Source organism: Labeo rohita, chromosome 7 (assembly GCF_022985175.1).
Source record: "Labeo rohita strain BAU-BD-2019 chromosome 7, IGBB_LRoh.1.0, whole genome shotgun sequence".
Classification (NCBI taxonomy): Eukaryota; Metazoa; Chordata; class Actinopteri; order Cypriniformes; family Cyprinidae; genus Labeo; species Labeo rohita.
In genome coordinates, this window is record NC_066875.1 from 7,200,381 (window position 1) to 7,217,854 (window position 17,474).

Here is a 17,474-nt window from a genome sequence, read left to right on the forward strand (position 1 = left end):
TTTTGTCTTCTGGGAAATATGCAAGTATCTTCTGTAGCACAGTACTAAATGAAAAAAATATGATAATTAGGCAAAATAAGAAAAATGTACATATCTTCATTCTGTTCAAAAGTTTACACCCCTGGCTATTAATGCATTGTGTTTCCTTCTGGAGCATCAGTGAGTGTTTGAACCTTCTGTAATAGTTGCATATGAGTCCCTCAATTGTCCTCAGTGTGAAAAGATGGATCTCAAAATCATGCAGTCATTGTCGGAAAGGATTCAAATACACAAAAAAGTTGAAAACCAAAAAAATTGTGGGACCTGAAGGTTTTTTCTGAAGAACAGCAGGCAGTTTAACTGTTCAGGACAAACAAGGGACTCATGAACAGCTATCACTAAACAAAAAAAAACACAGCTGTGGCTCATTCAGGTAACAACACAGTATTAACAATCAAGCGTATGTAAACTTTTGAATGGGGTCATTTTTATAAATTCAACTATTATTTCCTTTTGTGGACTGTATGTACACATCTTTTATGTGAAATATCTTATTCACGTCAGTACTAAATAAAAAATAACATGCATTTTGTATGATTTGGTAAAATAATTCATATTTTGCAGATTTTTCAAGGTCTATGTAAACTTTTGACCTCAACTGTACTTATTTATTGGTAAAAGAAATCCATTTAAATAGATTAAACTGATCAAAAGTGATAGTATCACGGTTTTCAAAAAAAAAAAAATTAAGTAGCACAACTGCCTTCAAGAACGATAATAGCAAGAAATGTCTCCTAAGTACAAAATCAGCATATATAAAAGATTTCTGAAGGATCACTGAAGACTAAAGTAATGGATTCTAAAAATCAATTTTAATATATATTAAAATAGAAAACAGTTATTTGAAATTGCAATAATATTTCACAATATTACAGTTTTCTTTGTATTTTTGATCAAATAAATGCAGCCTCGGTGAGCAGAGGAGATTAAAATGTTCTTTATAATGAAATCTGACTTGCAAGCAAATCTAAACATAAATTACAGGCTAGTGGATTTAAAAACTTCCTGGTTTAGTTTTTAAGTGTTTTAAAAAGATAGTTCACCCAAAAATGAAAGTTCTCCCAAGACACAGACTTCTGCCTACCTTTCCCATTTGCACAGACATGGATCTTGATGTACGTGGAACACCATCCTCTGTACAAAACACATAAATAAGAGATGAAACATAAGCAGGTATGTCTTGGGGTGAAAACAACTGTGGTTTTGATCTTTCTGTTTACCTCCAGTGTCCACTGAGCCTGCATAGCAGCGACTGGAATTTTGGCTGGCAAGCTTCTTAAACTCCATCAGCTCTGCATGGTCCTTCTCATACGTCCGCTTCAGATTCTCCACGTACTGCATCATCACCTCAGTGGCCTTGTTCATTCTCTTCTCCTGCCATGGACAAAACAAGGGTTACAAATGATCATAGTCCTCTACTCTTAAACTGATCATAATGTACCTCAAAAATCAGAGGGAACAATTTCAGTTTGCCTAGTAGATTAAATAAGTAAGTCACTAGGTATAATAGGTCTATAGTAGGTAGGTAGTTCTGGTTGGTCTCAAAGTCATCATTTTACATGGCCTGGACCATTTAAAAAATGGCACTGTGTCCAAACAAGACGACATTGTTAAAATAAAATGATTTATCTCCTGAAAATTGCCATATTAGCTGCTACGTTTCTGGTTAATGTTGTTTTTAGAGCAGAAAGGATGTTGATTCAGAGATACGTCTTAAAACACATTAAGTCAAATAACAGTTAAACATTTAATCAGTGTCACACTCAGTGTGAAAGGAAGAATTGGATAAACTTGTTAAATCATCTAAACCAACAACATGTACAACAGACCCTATTCCATCGAAGCTACTAAAAGAGGTGCTTCCAGATGTCATAGATCCTCTTCTGTCACTAGGATATGTCCCCAAAACCTTCAAACTGGCTGCTGTTATGCCTTTCCTTAAAAACTTGACCCCAACAAATTAATTAATTACAGACCAATCTCGAATCTCCCTTTTCTGTCAAAGATCCTAGAAAAATCTAGAAAAGTAGTATCCTCACAATTATGTTCCTTCCTTCAGAAAAATGGTATCTGTGAGGATTTCCAGTCAGGGTTTAGACCGTATCATAGTACTGAGACCAGATGATCTGCTCTTGTCATCCGATCGTGGTTGTATCTCTCTGTTAGTGCAGACTTGAAAATTATGTTGGCATTAGTGGTAGTGCATTAGCATGGTTCAAATCATACTTATCTGACCGCCAGCAATTCGTGGCAGTGAATGAAGAGGTATTATATCGATCACAAGTGCAGTATGGAGTACCTCACGGCTTAGTACTAGGGCCATTACTTTTTACGCTTTACATGTTACCCTTGGGCGAAATCATCAGGAAACATGGTGTTAGCTTTCACTGTTATGCTGATGATACTCAGCTCTATATTTCTTCACTGCCTGGTGAAACATACCAATTTAAAAAACTAGCAGATTGTGTAGTTGAGATAAAAAAAACTGGATGACGAGTAATTTCTTACTGCTAAATTCTGAAAAAAACAGAGGTGTTAATTATTGGACCTAAACCTAAAACACTGTCTAATACTTGATGGCTGTCAATTCTTCGTCATCAGTTAGGAACCTAGGTGTGCTATTTGATAGCATTCTTTCCTTCGAAAGCCACAACTCTAACTTGCAAAACCGCATTTTTCCATCTCAAAAATATATCTAAACTACGACTTATGCTCTCAATGTCAAATGCCGAAACGTTATTTCATGCATTTATGACCTCAAGGTTAGATTATTGTAATGCTTTATTGGGTGGTTGTTCTGCACGCTTAATAAATAAACTTTATTGGGTGGTTGTTCTGCTCGCTTAATAAATAAACTCCAGCTGGTCCAAAATGCAGCAGCTAGAGTTCTTACTAGAACCAGAAAGTATGATCATATTAGCCCGGCTCTGTCACCACTGCACTGGCTCCCCATTAAACAGTGTATAGATTTTAAAATCTTGCTAATTACTTACAAACAGTGTTGGGGAAAGTTACTTTAAAAAAAGAATGCATTACAATATTGAGTTACTCACTAAAAAAGTAAATGGAAAGTAATGCTTTACTTTACTTTTGCGTTACTTTTTAAATATGGCCACGGCTTGCTTGTTTGTTTTTAATATAAAAAGTTCTATTTTTGGAAAATGTAAAAGCCTTTTCACACCAAAAGCCTCAGGTTTTGAGAAAAGTCATTCATAAATTCATGTCTGTAAAACAACTCAACTCAACAAACAAATGTCAGCTCTTCAGCAATAAAGAAAAAGGAAAACAAATGTTAGATTATCTTGTGTAATTTTACTTATTAGTATGGTTGAATTGGATCATCGAAGATCGGCAGCAAAGACACTGATTAATAAAATGGGATTAAATGCATAAAGGATATTTGTATTATTTAACATATTTAATTATTGCAGGTTTGGGTCATATTCTGAGCTGAATTTCACTGTTTTTATTCATTTTTAGGAATACTGAAAATTTTTTTGTGAGTGAGATGAATTAATGGATGTTCACATTTATTCTAGAACTAACATCTTACTCCGGATTTCTCTCAAGATGGGGATAGGAGATCTTTTAATCAATAAATGGAGGGAAAAGTAAGTGCTGTTACGTTTTTGAAAAAGTAACTCAGATATTTTCTTGTCAATTAAAAAGTAATGCGTTACTTTACTAGTTACTTGGAAAAAGTAGTAATATTACGTAACTCGCGTTACTTGTAATGCGTTACCCCCAACACTGCTTACAAAGCCCTGAATGGTTTAGCTCCTCAGTACTTGAGCAAGCTCTTATCACATTATAGTCCCTTTCGTCCGCTGCATTCTCAAAACTCTGGCAATTTGATCTAGAATATCAAAATCAACTATGGGCGGCAGATCATTTTCTTATTTAGCGCCCAAACTCTGGAACAATCTTCCTAACACTGTTCGGGAGGCAGACACACTCTGTTAGTTTAAATCTAGATTAAAGACCCATCTCTTTAACTTGGCCTACACATAACACATTTCTATAATTCAAATCCGTTAAAGGATTGTTAGGCTGCATTAATTAGGTCAACCGGAACCAGGAACACTTCCCATAACACCTGATGTACTCGTTGCATCATAAGAATGGCATTTATGCTAATATTTCTATTTCTTTTTTATTCCGAGGTCACCGTAGCCACCAGATCCAGTCTCTATCCAGATCAGATGGTCACTGCAGTCCCCCGGATCCAGTCCGTACCCACCCCAGATGGTGGATCAGCACCTAGAGACGACCTCTACAGCCCTAAATGTCAGCGGGGACCACGTCAACTAGATAAGCCCCAGAAACGGATCATCAAAGAGGAACTTATCACCTAGACGGCTGTCGGCACAAGACCACGGGAACCAGATGAGTCCTCTGCAATCTGACTTTGCTGCAAAATGGAACTTTTGCATTACTGACACACTATTGTCCTATTTAATACTGTAAAGTTGCTTTGACACAACCTGTTTTGATAAAAAACGCTGTATAAATAAACGTGATTGATTGATTGATTGACTCAGTCATTTTAGGACTGGCAGGTTACTAAACTCGCTTAAAATCTACTATGCAAAAATAGACTTAAACTGCATTTGTTGTTAAAAGAAACATTATAAATATTCGGGATATTAATAAGATGATCATTCTAAGGCAAAACAACACCCTTAACAATATTCGTATCATCAGTCATTATTAAATTATGGGATGTAACAGCAAGGCACGGTAAACTGAGGTAATGATACTTGCAGTGAAACCATGCAGGGCTTATTATTAATAGTGTCGCCACTAGCAAAAGACGTACCGCAGAGTCGTTCTCTGTTCGCTTGGTTTACTTTGGCTTGCACACTATCCTAAGGGAAAACATGACACTTAACTAAATCTATCATAAACATATCTTATCTGCTGGAAAATAAACATTCCCATTTAGTGCCCCCTCTGCTGGGGCAAGGGACCGTTTTCTCATGAAAACATGAAGAGCACTTGAAACGGGGGTTCTGTTACAGACAATTTCCCTGAAATTTTGATCAGGTGACCACACATTTAGTGGTTGACAGGAGGTTATGATGGACATCTCACCTGCCGCACGGCTCCCACCATTTCAGCCCGGCTAGAGAGGCGGTTGGTCAGGCGGTGCAATACGGCGATCGTTTCTAAGAGGTGCTGGTAAAACTCCCGCTGCTCGACGTTCTGCCACAGTGACACTGTGCTCTGAAATGGGATGCCAACAACAATTAACAGTTAGATTGCAGTTTATTCCCAACACATTTTCTTCTATGGGCTGTTTACATTCAGGTCTGACCTTGAGAGAGCTTTTAAACTCTTCCAGTTCCTTCTCCGTGTTTTCCTCAGTCAGGTTGCGCTCCCTTTCCGCTTGTTTCAGCCGCGACTCCAGCGTGTAATTGTCGTTGCGGAATGCCAGGGACAGCTGCACAAAGGCGTTCTGTGGGGAAAGACAGCAAAACAGCCATTAAGAGACGAATCTATTGTGAAAGCACTTGTCATCAGTGAATCCATCATGAATTTGACCAGTTTAGAGTCAATAAGCCTCAGGCACAGTGGAAAAGATGCATACAAAAGTCATAACAAATCGTGTTAGAAATTTCTTAGGACTGTGCTACATGAGATATTGAATATTGAATTTAGTCACATTTAATTATGTCATCTGACTGTTTAGTTTGATACCTTTATATTATATTATATATTATAGTTTGTAATGCAAAAGATTTTAAGACAATATATATATATATATATAAATGATTTTGCATGCCCTTATTTATTGCCATTGCATTTTAAAGATATTTGAAAATTGTGTTAGTTAGCTGTATTTTTTTTAGTTAATTTTACTTAAAACTGCAGTTTGATTGAGATTAACTGCACAGCGAAAAAACATGATTTTTGAAAAATTTTTGAAAATCTGTTTTCGCAAACAAACTCTTCATTTATAGAGTAAAAATTATCCATAACAAAAATTATAATAAAAATTATACTGAAACACCATGTTTTTACTTTCTGACTCTGTAGATTTTCATTAAATGATCCATTACTTTTATAGGTTTGTATTATATAAAAAGAAATCTGATTTAAGATTTAGGGAATGAGCCATCATAGGAAATGTTCTGTTTGGGTCAATAAGTGTTTTTTTTTTTAATTATTTATTTTTTTGCTCACCAAGGCTGCATTTATTATATATAGTAAAAATATTTTTTTACATTTTAAAATGACTATTTACTAGTTTAATATATGTTAACCTATAATTTATTCGGTGATGTAAATTCTAAATTTTTAGCATCCATTATTTTATTCTTTAGTGTCATGTGATCCTTCAGAAATCATTCTAATATGCTGATTTGCTGCTCAAGAAAACATTCTTATTATTCTTAGTGTTAAAAACGACTATGTTGCTTAATATTTTGTGGAAACTGTGATCCTATCACTGATAAATAAAAGAATCATGAATAAAACTGAATAAAAGAAAACATTTCTCTATTTCTTATAAAACAAATTTTAGAGAACCTAAACTTTTGAAAAGTAGCATTCGTTTGATTTGTTGATTTAGTAGGTTTCAATACACTAACTTTTCTAACACATGCCTGACAGGTAAATAACTTGACTTGGCATGAGGTTGTCCGTTTTAGAGAATTCCGGGATCTAACCCGAGCAGGACTAAAGAAAGCAGCAATATTATGGGAGCTTTACTGTCAGGATCAAAGAGTGCTGCAGCAGCACAGCCAGTATTGTCTGAATATTAGAGAGGAAAATACGTTCAGCCCTTGACCCTCACTAGCGTCATCCTGGGAGCAGACTGTATTCACAAAGGCATGTTTGTTTCCTCACAGGGGACAGGAACTCACTACAACCCATCAAATTGCCATGTCCTAAGCCAGGCTCAACAACATGGTGACAACGATGGCCTTCGCAGACTTATCAAAACAGCCTTATTCTGGAAAACACTGTAGGGTCATTCTATGTCAAATCAACCAAATTTCAAAAACTTCCCTGGCTCAAAGTTTGGATTTTGCTAATATTTAATATATATAACAGGCGTGTACAGTGATAAAAGCCAAAATTTTAAATGCCATGAATGAATACTTACTGAGTAATCCACTATTTTGTAAAGGGGGGTCAAAATGGCAATTTTCACCTAAGATTCAGAGCCAAATTACAAGGGGGTAAAAATGACTTCAGAAAGATGGCAGCATAGTAATGTTATTTTTACACAGAGAGGTCCGTTAGTAAAATCTGTTGACTTTAGCAGTCTTTGTTGTATTATATACCAATGGTAACCATTTGAAAATGGGGAAACAACACTTTTAAAGTTTTCTTCAAAGTTTTCATGCCTGTAAGAGGGTAACAAGAAACAATTCTAATCTAACATTATTTATTCTTCAGACATTGCTCTTTGAATAAAATAAGTATCGGCTGTGTATAAAGTGACCAACATGTGGTTTTCAACCACTGAAAATGGGTAACATTCAACAATCTGGACATGGAGCCACATTGACTGAACTATACAGGGACTTGATATTGAGGATTCCATAAGAAAAAGCAATTAAGAACCAGAATCTGAAATTATATTGCGATATCTTTAATAATTCTTGAGTTATAGACATAAAAACTTTGGAAAATGCAGGTGTTTTGATAGAAAGGCACAAGATGCAGTTCTAGTTTCAACACTATTTGTTCTCAGACATTCCTCTTTAAATCTTACTCTTGGAGCTATATTAAAATTCCAATATCTTTGGAAGCGAATCATATAGGGTCTTAAAAATGAAGATGCCAAAAGGAAAGTTTGTTAAGACCCAGTATCTAAAAGGGCATTAGGGTATTGTTAATACTGCTTGAGCTACAGGCATGCAAATTTTGGAGAAAAAACTTGAAAAATGCTGTTTCCCTGTTTTTGAATGGTCACCATTGGCACACAGTGCAACAAAGATTGCTAAAGTCAACAGATTTTACTAATGAAACTATCTCTGTATAAAAATAACATTATGATGCTGCCATATTTCTGAAGTCATTTTAACCCCTTGTATTTTGGCCATTGCCATTTTGACCCCCCATTCATGACATGTAATATTTTGGCTTTTATCACTATATATGTTTATCTTTCTTCAGAAAAATGTTAGCAAAATCAAGAAATTGAGCCAGGGGATGTTTGGTTGATTTATATTCAGGGTCAAAATTAACAAGGGCAAAAACTGCTGAATAACAAACTTATTGACTGTTATGAAACAAACAAAGAAGTTCTTGGCACAAAGCACAAGAATACATGAAACATGAAATAAATACACTGACCAAAATTATAAACGCAACACTTTTGTTTTTGCCCCCATTTTTAATGAGCTGAACTCAAAGATCTAAGACTTTTTCTATGCACACAAAAGGTCTATTTCTCTCAAATATTGTTCACAAATCTGTCTAAATCTGTGTTAGTGGGCACTTCTCCTTTGCTAAGATAATCCATCCACCTCACGGGTGTGGCATATCAAGATGCTGATTAGACAGCATGATTATTGCACAGGTGTGCCTTAGGCTCACCACAATAAAAGGCCACTCTAAAATGTGCAGTTTTACTCTACTGGGGGGGTCCGAAAACCAGTCAGTATCTGGTGTGACCACCATTTGCCTCACGCAGTGCAACACATCTCCTTCGCATAGAGTTGGTCAGGTTGTTGATTGTGGCCTGTGGAATGTTGGTTCACTCCTCTTCAATGGCTGTGCGAAGTTGCTGGATATTGGCAGGAACTGGAACATGTTGTCGTATATGCCGATCCAGAGCATCCCAAACATGCTCAATGGGTGACATGTCCGGTGAGTATGCTGGCAATGCAAGAACTGGGATGTTTTCAGCTTCCAGGAATTGTGTACAGATCCTTGCAACATGGGCCATGCATTATCATTCTGCAATATGAGGTGATGGTCGTGGATGAATGGCCTCAGGATCTCGTCACGGTATCTCTGTGCATTCAAAATGCCATCAATAAAATGCACCTGTGTTCGTTGTCCATAACATACACCTGCCCATACCATAACCCCACCGCCACCATGAGCCACTCGATCTAAAACGTTGACATCAGCAAACCGCTCACCCACACGACGCCATACACGCTGTCTGCCATCTGTCCTGTACAGTGAAAACCAGGAAACATCCGTGGAGAGAACACCTCTCCAAAGTGCCAGACGCCATCGAATGTGAGCATTTTCCCACTCAAGTCAGTTACGAGACGAACTGCAGTCAGGTCGAGACCCTGATGAGGACGAAGAGCATGCAGATGAGCTTCCCTGAGATGGTTTATGACAGTTTGTGCAGAAATTCTTTAGTTACGCAAACCGATTGTTGCAGCAGCTGTCCGGGTGGCTGGTCTCAGACGATCTTGGAGGTGAAGATGCTGGATGCGGAGGTCCCGGGCTGGTGTGATTAAACATGGTCTGCGGTTGTGAGGCCGGTTGTATGTACTGCCAAATTCTCTGAAACACCTTTGGAGACGGCTTATGGAAGAGAAATGAACATTCATTTCACAGGCAACAGCTCTGGTGGACATTCCTGCAGTCAGCATGCCAATTGCATGCTCCCTCAAAACTTGCGACATCTGTGGATTTGTGCTGTGTGATAAAACTGCACATTTTAGAGTGGCCTTTTATCGTGGCCAGCCTAAGGCACACCTGTGCAATAATCATGCTGTCTAATCAGCATCTTGATATGCCACACCTGTGAGGTGGATGGATTATCTCGGCAAAGGAGAAGTGCTCACTAGCACAGATTTAGACAGATTTGTGAACAATATTTGAGAGAAATAGGCCTTGTGTACATAGGTACATAGAAAAAAAATCTTAGATCTTTGAGTTCAGCTCATGAAAAATTGGGGCAAAAACAAAAGCGTTGCATTTATAATTTTGGTCAGCATAAATACATAAATAAATAATGTAATTTAGAATTTTACCATTTTATTTATTAATTTTTTTTGCAAATGCATCATTAGCTTTACTTTTACCTTTATTTATTAAAATAAAACTCAAGAATATACAGACCTCAACTTCCTTCTCTGTGAGCGGGGGTGCACTGCAACAAAAAAGAGAGGGAGAGAAGAAAAAGATGTTAGAGTTGTAAAGCTTTTTTGAGGGGTATTACTAATACAGAATTGATCAATTTTTGATCAAATTATGGTTTTGTGAGCGCACCAGCCAGGTAATCCTCTGTGCAGTTTGAGCTTGCGTAGCATGACATCTGAAATGTTGGGCATAGCGTCAGGCTTGTCTTTGGCCTCCTCTTCACTGGGAGAGCCGAGGGTGAGCAGAGAACATGGACCTGAGAGATAAACCAATTACTAAGATTTAACGCAGCATGTTTAATAGAACTGTAAAAGTAAATCATTACCAGCACTATGTGCTAATTGTGACACATATGGCGCCACCTAGTGGTGTGAGAATAGAGTTACATTTCAAACGTATTTCACACAATATAACTCAGTGTAAAAACAAATAACTTAATTTGCACTCCTAAGGTACATACTGTAGTAACCCATTGTTGGTTTGTGTTATTATATGATTTATATTGTTTAGTTCTTTGATTTTTTTAAGCTGTTTTTTTAAAGCTTTTTTTATTATTTAAGGTGCATCAGGCATGTTGTTACAGACAATTTTAATGTACATTGTTAGCTGTAAAAATAAGTGTTGATTAAATAAAAACACAATGAAAAAACAGGCACACACATTAAATGTTAAATATACAAACTCTTTTTATAAATAGATTTTACAAACATCATACATGTTTATATGCATTTTTTAAGTAAACACTGCAACTTCTGCATGATACATGGGAGATGTCAGAAAGCGACAGTTTGCACTAGGTTTATGTCAGTAACATGTAACCAGAAATTAATCTGCTTAAAACAACAGCTTAAATAATACAATTTTGTACCAAAGTATAAAGGCTTTAATGAAAAAAAAAATCTGCTTTTAAATACTTGTTTGTTTTACATACTGAGGGACGAATCAGAATTAATGGTAACAGACACAGGGTCTGTTTACACCTGGTATTTAGATACATTTTGCTCGATCCAATCACAAGTGGACAACACTAAATACAGGTGTGAATGGGGTCTACAATGTTTTGAGCTTGTCCACTTTTGACCATTTCCAGAGGTAGTCAAAAATGTATTTTACCGGATTGTGCTCAGAGTGTATATACTCATGTGGTTAAATGCGTTTGAGCAGCCACTAAAGTCCACTTACTCTGTTTGAGCTAATTCTTAAACATTACCATGTTCATTTCCTATCTGTTAACAGACAAAATTAGAATGTTAAATTAGATTTAAATGGACTGGGCTAAATCATTAAGACAGTTAAAAGGGTAGATCACTGAAACGTGTAGATCGTAACGCGTAGATCTACACTTTTAACTGTCTTAATGATTTAGGCCAGTCCATTAAAGGCTTTTTTTTTTCTACACGAGTGCCTTGGAATTTTTCGTCTTTCAGCTGAAATTTACCTCCAAATATCCAAAGAGCACCGTTGATTTACTGAAGAGACCAGTGCAGCATTCTTGGCCTTTGTTATCTTGTTTAGATTTAAATTACATTTGATAAGTGTGTGTGACCCATTTAAAATAAGTGGTTTTCTTTTCAGTCGTTTAGTTTTACATGCGCATAAACAGGAGAAAACAGAATTAAATGACATATGATAGGAATAAAACAAATAGGCATACACAAAATGTTTCAGATGAATAATTAACAAATTTCAAAAAGAAAAAAAAAGTCTGTTTTGTTTCATTTTTATGGCTGCACCATTTTTTAAAATAAACTGCATAGTTTTGTTTTTATTGTGAGTACACATAAACAAAAGTAAATCCTTTATTGTTTCAAATGATGTCTTACTGCTATCTTTATGACCATAAATGACTATTTTTTTTAACTGTGATAAGGACAACATCTGTAATCACGCCAGAGCCTCTCGCACTCGCACCACAGATTTATAGCATTGCAGGATGTTTATAAGCCGATGTTGTTTATAACGATTGCCATTTTAATCTGTTTTATTTTATAATTGTATATAAAATTTAATACTATAATTTTACAGCTATTTATATTTTCTGATTTTATCTTATTCTGTTCTGAATACTAGATTTTTTAAATGATTTGTTGATAACTTTTACAGTTGAGGTCAAAAGTTTACATACACCTAGCAGAATCTGCAAAATGTTAATTGTTTTATCAAAATAAGAGGGATCATACAAAACGCATATTATTTTTTATTTAATACTGACCGAAATAATATTTGAATTTATAAAAATGACCCTGTTTAAAAGTTTACATACGCTTGATTCTTAATACTGTGTTGTTACCTGAATGATTTTTGATTTAGATTTCTTTTTTTTTTTTTGTTTGTTTGTTTAGTGATTCATGAGTCCCTGGCCGCTATTCTTCAGAAAAATCCCTCGGGTGCCACAGATTCTTTGTTTTAGCATTTTTGTGTATTTGAACCCTTTCCAACAATGACTGTATGGTTTTGATAAAAAAAAAAAAAAAAAAAAAAGATATTTAGGCAAAATCAGAATAATGTACACATCTTCTGGCTCTTAATGCATATTTTTTCCTTCTGGAGCATCAGTGAGTGTTTGAACCTTCTGTAGTTAGTTGCATATAAGTCAGTGTCAAAAGATGGATCTAAAAATCACACAGTCATTGTTGGAAAGAGTTCAAATACACAAAAATGCTGAAAAACCATAGAGTTTTTTATATTTTTTTCATTTTAATTTTAGTGATTCTGTTGTGTTTTGTAATTTTCATTCAGTTTGTCTCCATAGTTCTTATACATTTTTAGTTATTTTAGTACTTCAAGTTAAGGAGAACTCCACTTCCAGAACAAAGATTTACAGATAATGTACTCACCCCCTTGTCATCCAAGATGTTCATGTCTTTCTTTCTTCAGTCGTAAAGAAATTGGTTTTTTTTTCAGCATTTTTCTCCATATAATGGACTACTATGGTGCCCCGAGTTTGAACTTCCAAAATACAGTTAAATGTGGCTACAAATGATCCCAAATGCGGTTGTAAACGATCCCAGCCGAGGAAGAAGGGCCTCATCTAGTGAAATGATTGGTTATTTTCATAGAAATAATATAATATATATACTTCTTAATGTCAAACGCTCGTCTTGTCTTGCTCTTCCCGACCTCTGTTTTTGTCTGGTTAATGACAGTTAGGGTATGTCAAAAAACTCCCATCTCATGTTCTCCCTCAACCTCAAAATCGTTCTATATTGCCGTTTTACCTTTTTTGTTAAGAGTGTTTGATCTTCTTTGCATGTTCACTTTGCATAGACTGTGTCGGTACTTCTGCAGCAATGTAGGATGATTTTGAAATAATTTTTGAAGTTGAGGGAGAAAATACGATTGGAGTTTTTTGACATACCCTAACTGCCTTGAGCCAGAACACACAGAGTCTACGAAGAGCAAGACAAGATGAGCGTTTGATATTAAAAATTATATAAATTGTATTATTTTTATGAAAATAACCGATCGTTTCATTAGATAAGACCATTCTTCCTCGGCTGGGATCGTTTGAAGCCGCATTTAAACTGAATTTTGGAAGTACAAACTCGGGGCACCATATCAGTCCATTGTATGGAGAAAAATCCTAAAACATTTTCCTCAAAAGACATAATTTCTTTACGACTTAAGAAAGAAAGCCATGAACATCTTGGATCACAAGTGTACATTATCCGTACATTTTTGTTCTGGAAGTGGACTTCTCCTTTAAACTAAAAGAAAATGAGAAACACTGTCTTAGCAACTGGCTGAAATATAACAAGTTTAAGCTTTTTTTTTGTTTTAAAACCCTGAGCAGAGGGATGTTAAAGAAATGTTCTGTCGAAGAGCAGAACAACACTTTAATGATCCCTTCACTTAGAGAGATATTTCAACCAAAAATAAAAATTCTGCCATCATTTACTGACTCTCATGTCATTCCAAAGACTGTGTGACTTACTTTCTTCAGTGGAACACAAAATAAGTTATTCTGTAGAAGAAAAAAAAAAAGTCTTCAATGTTGTTTGGATTCCAGCAAAATTTCTTATTTTGTGTTGCAAAGAAGAAAGTCATCTGGATTGACTTGAGGGCAAGTAAATGATTGTAAAATGTTAGTTTTTAAACAAACCATCTCTTCAAAACAACAATATCTAAAATAAGCTGCGATTAGCTTATGCACAGACTGAACTGAGATGATCACACAGTGCATACCTCGGTCCTGCTCGGCCGTTTCACTCAGGTCAGGAAGCTTTGAGCTGGAGATGCTCTGGTTGCGCATCAATTTGTGCTCCTAGAGGAGGAATGAAAACCATAGTGATTTTACTAAATCTGGTACATAACATTCCCTTCACTCTGCCAACTGGGCTCAAATCTCAGAGAAAGCCATAAAAGGAACATTTAGTACTAAAGTACTAAAACGGCACGGTTACCAGGTTGGCCAAAGACAACAGAGGATTACCTCACGCAGTTTGGACAGTTTTTGAACGCTCCCAGGTGGCACAGGGAAGTCCTTGTACCCAGAGGACTTAAACAGAGACTCCCTTGATGTGTCAGAGAGACTCTCCTCCCCTTTGGGAGCTGTATTTCTCATGTTTATGGAGCCCACCGTGTCCCAGGAGACGGCTCTCATCAGAGGAGGGAAGGCCCCTATTGTTTTGATTTCAGCCGTGCACGGGGCTTGCTGCATGGGTGGCCGGGGGACAGGTTTGGCTACCCCTGTTGCTGGAGGTTGACTGTTGCCACTCCCAGACGTTTCTTCTTTTTTCTGCGCTGCATGCTGTTCAGAGTTCTTTCCCTTGTCCGCCTGTCCGAAATGGTCTGCCTTCTCCTTCTGAACCACTGCGGGTTCTCTGGCTGGTACAGCGGTGGCATAACGTGGGGTTAAAGTTCCTGAGGACACCTTTCGCTTGTCACTGGGCATCCAATCTACTAGCCTTGTAAAGGTCTGAGGAAAAATGAGAAGAAAAAAGTAAGTTTAATAATTAGGAGAAAGAACAGGTGGAATAAAGGGGTCAGTAACACTTTTCAGTACAGTTCAGTTTATAACATTAGTTTTATGTATTGAAGCATGAAATTTAATCAAGTGTATAGTGATCTAGGTTACTGTATAATATAATATATTGTTAAATCATGTTTATTAAAAATACATTTATGCAAATTTATATTTTAAATGTAAAACTGTTTATGTATATAAAACAGTATAGTACATAAAATGTTTATATAAAATTAACATTCATAATAACAAAAACAAATAAGTAATTAAAAACTGTGTATGCATTAAGACTTAAATTGTTTATACATTTTGAATTGTTACTGTGCATTAAAATGCTTTTTTTACGTGTTGACTAACATATTAAAGCACATGTAAAGTATTTGATAATAATTTTACTTACTGTGTGTAATTTGATTTTACATTTGAAATTAATATATCGTAAATTTACTAATTTGCAGCTTCATTGTTATAATGTGTAAATACAAAAAATATATTTTAATTCATATTTTTAAATTATTGTAATACATATATTGTAATTTATAACATATTGCAAATGTGCTCCAACAGAAATTACTTTTAAATGTGTTTTAATTCACCTAAATGCTTGTCAGTAAAAAAAAATTAAAACTTCAACATTTTAAAGACAATAAAAGTAATTAGGAAATCACATAAGTGGTGCTTAAGTAATTTTTTCAGGATTCTTTAATGAATAGAGAGATCCAAAGATCAGCATTTATCTGAAATAAAAAGGTTTTGTAACATTATACACTATACCATTCAAAAGAGTCAGTATAATTTTTTTTATATAAATTAATATTTTTATTTAGCAAGAATGCTTTAAATTGATCAAAAGTGATGATAAAGACACTTATGTTATAAAAGATTTTATTTCAGATAAACGCTGTTCTTTTTAACTTTCTATTCATCAAAGAAACCTGAAAAAATTCTACTTAGCTGTTTTCAACATAATAATAATAATACAATACAATACAATATTAGAATGGTTTTTAAAGGATCATGTGACAAGCTAAAAATTCAGCTTTGAAATCATAGGAATAAGTTACATTTTAAAATATATTCAAATAAAAAACAGTTATTTTAAATAGCAAAAATATTACAAAATGTTACTGTTTTTGCTGTACTTTGGATCAAAATGCAGGCTTGGTGAGCAGAAGAGACTCTTTTAAAAAACATTAAAAACATTAACTAACTTTTGACTGGTAGTGTATATTATTTCAAAGTATACTATTTCATTTTTTTTTTAATATGCTACATTTTTTTTCCACAAAGGACCTAATCATTTTGGTCCAAGAGTCTAAACATGAAAACAGACACGGTCACGATGACTGGTCAACTACACTGTGATTGTTTTTGGTGCAAAACAAAACACGGAATAGCATTTTAAGTAAAAATAAACAGAGACAAAAAAAAAAAAATTGCCAATTTAAAGTAAATTCACAAACATTTGATTTTGTTTTAATATCTCAAACACTGACAAAGAAAAATTAAAATGAGAAGAAAAGAAGAAATTTGTTGCACAAACCTCCTGTTCTGGTTTACTGATGTCCCCCTGGTCATGAGTAGCTGGTACCTCCAGATGCTGGGCACATACACGAACACAAATCCAATATTGATCACCAGGAGGACACAATCACATCAACACTATACAGAATGGAATTTAAAGTGACATTCACCTTAGCTATGGAGGGACTTGCTGGAGGAGTTGAGGTGACCTCAGGACCTGGTAAAAAAAAACAAAACCATCTAGCTTAGATTAACCATGGCATGGATCTCTGCAGGCAAACGTGACTGAAAGCACAACATGGTACCTAGCTGTGGGGGTGAGGAGAGGGAGCTGCTTCTGGATGGTCTGGGGGAGGAGCATGGCGTTAGGTTCGGGGAGAGAGCTGTAACCCAAAGACACTGTTACCCATTTTTGGACATGCACTGAGCATCATAGTTTCAAAGCTTGGATATCACTTTGCGTTATCTATTATCGACCTGTGAATATGCTCAAGTCAGTAAGCTGTAGCTGGTGTGCAGGATAAACGAGGAATTTGGCTGGTGCGCAAGACATTTGAGGACACGAGGACATGATGTTACAGTCTGATAAGCAAGGAAGTCCCAAAAGCTAAGAATAAACAAGCTGCTTCTGAAATAAACATTTCAAGATCAGAACAAAAACAATAGCTTTCGCCACTTGAAAGATGTTTTCTTTATTATTAGTATTAACGAAAAATTATTTTTATATAAAAAATCTTCAGTTGTTCTTCATTTGTTCAGTTGACAATATTTTCAATTTTTTGCACGATATGCACAAAGATACTAGAAACAGCTGTATACATTAAGAAAATTGTTTAAATGCCAAGAAACGCACTGCATGATTAAACCTGGAACATTATTG

General features: G+C 35.5%; 1 protein-coding gene across 2 annotated transcripts in view; it reads right to left on the bottom strand.

Annotated features, from left to right (window-relative positions):
- The window catches only part of mrvi1 (murine retrovirus integration site 1 homolog), a 76,686-nt gene that overhangs the window by 7,603 nt on the left and 51,609 nt on the right, over nucleotides 1-17,474 (bottom strand). For both annotated transcript variants that reach the window (XM_051114470.1, XM_051114471.1), the window contains 11 exons: nucleotides 16,900-16,977; nucleotides 16,765-16,811; nucleotides 16,614-16,670; nucleotides 14,537-15,022; nucleotides 14,290-14,368; nucleotides 10,234-10,360; nucleotides 10,084-10,114; nucleotides 5,357-5,497; nucleotides 5,134-5,265; nucleotides 1,260-1,413; nucleotides 1,124-1,173 (listed from right to left, as the gene is read on the bottom strand). In XM_051114470.1, the coding sequence (XP_050970427.1) occupies nucleotides 1,124-1,173; nucleotides 1,260-1,413; nucleotides 5,134-5,265; nucleotides 5,357-5,497; nucleotides 10,084-10,114; nucleotides 10,234-10,360; nucleotides 14,290-14,368; nucleotides 14,537-15,022; nucleotides 16,614-16,670; nucleotides 16,765-16,811; nucleotides 16,900-16,977 (1,382 nt within the window). The remainder of the gene's footprint in view (nucleotides 1-1,123; nucleotides 1,174-1,259; nucleotides 1,414-5,133; nucleotides 5,266-5,356; nucleotides 5,498-10,083; nucleotides 10,115-10,233; nucleotides 10,361-14,289; nucleotides 14,369-14,536; nucleotides 15,023-16,613; nucleotides 16,671-16,764; nucleotides 16,812-16,899; nucleotides 16,978-17,474) is intronic.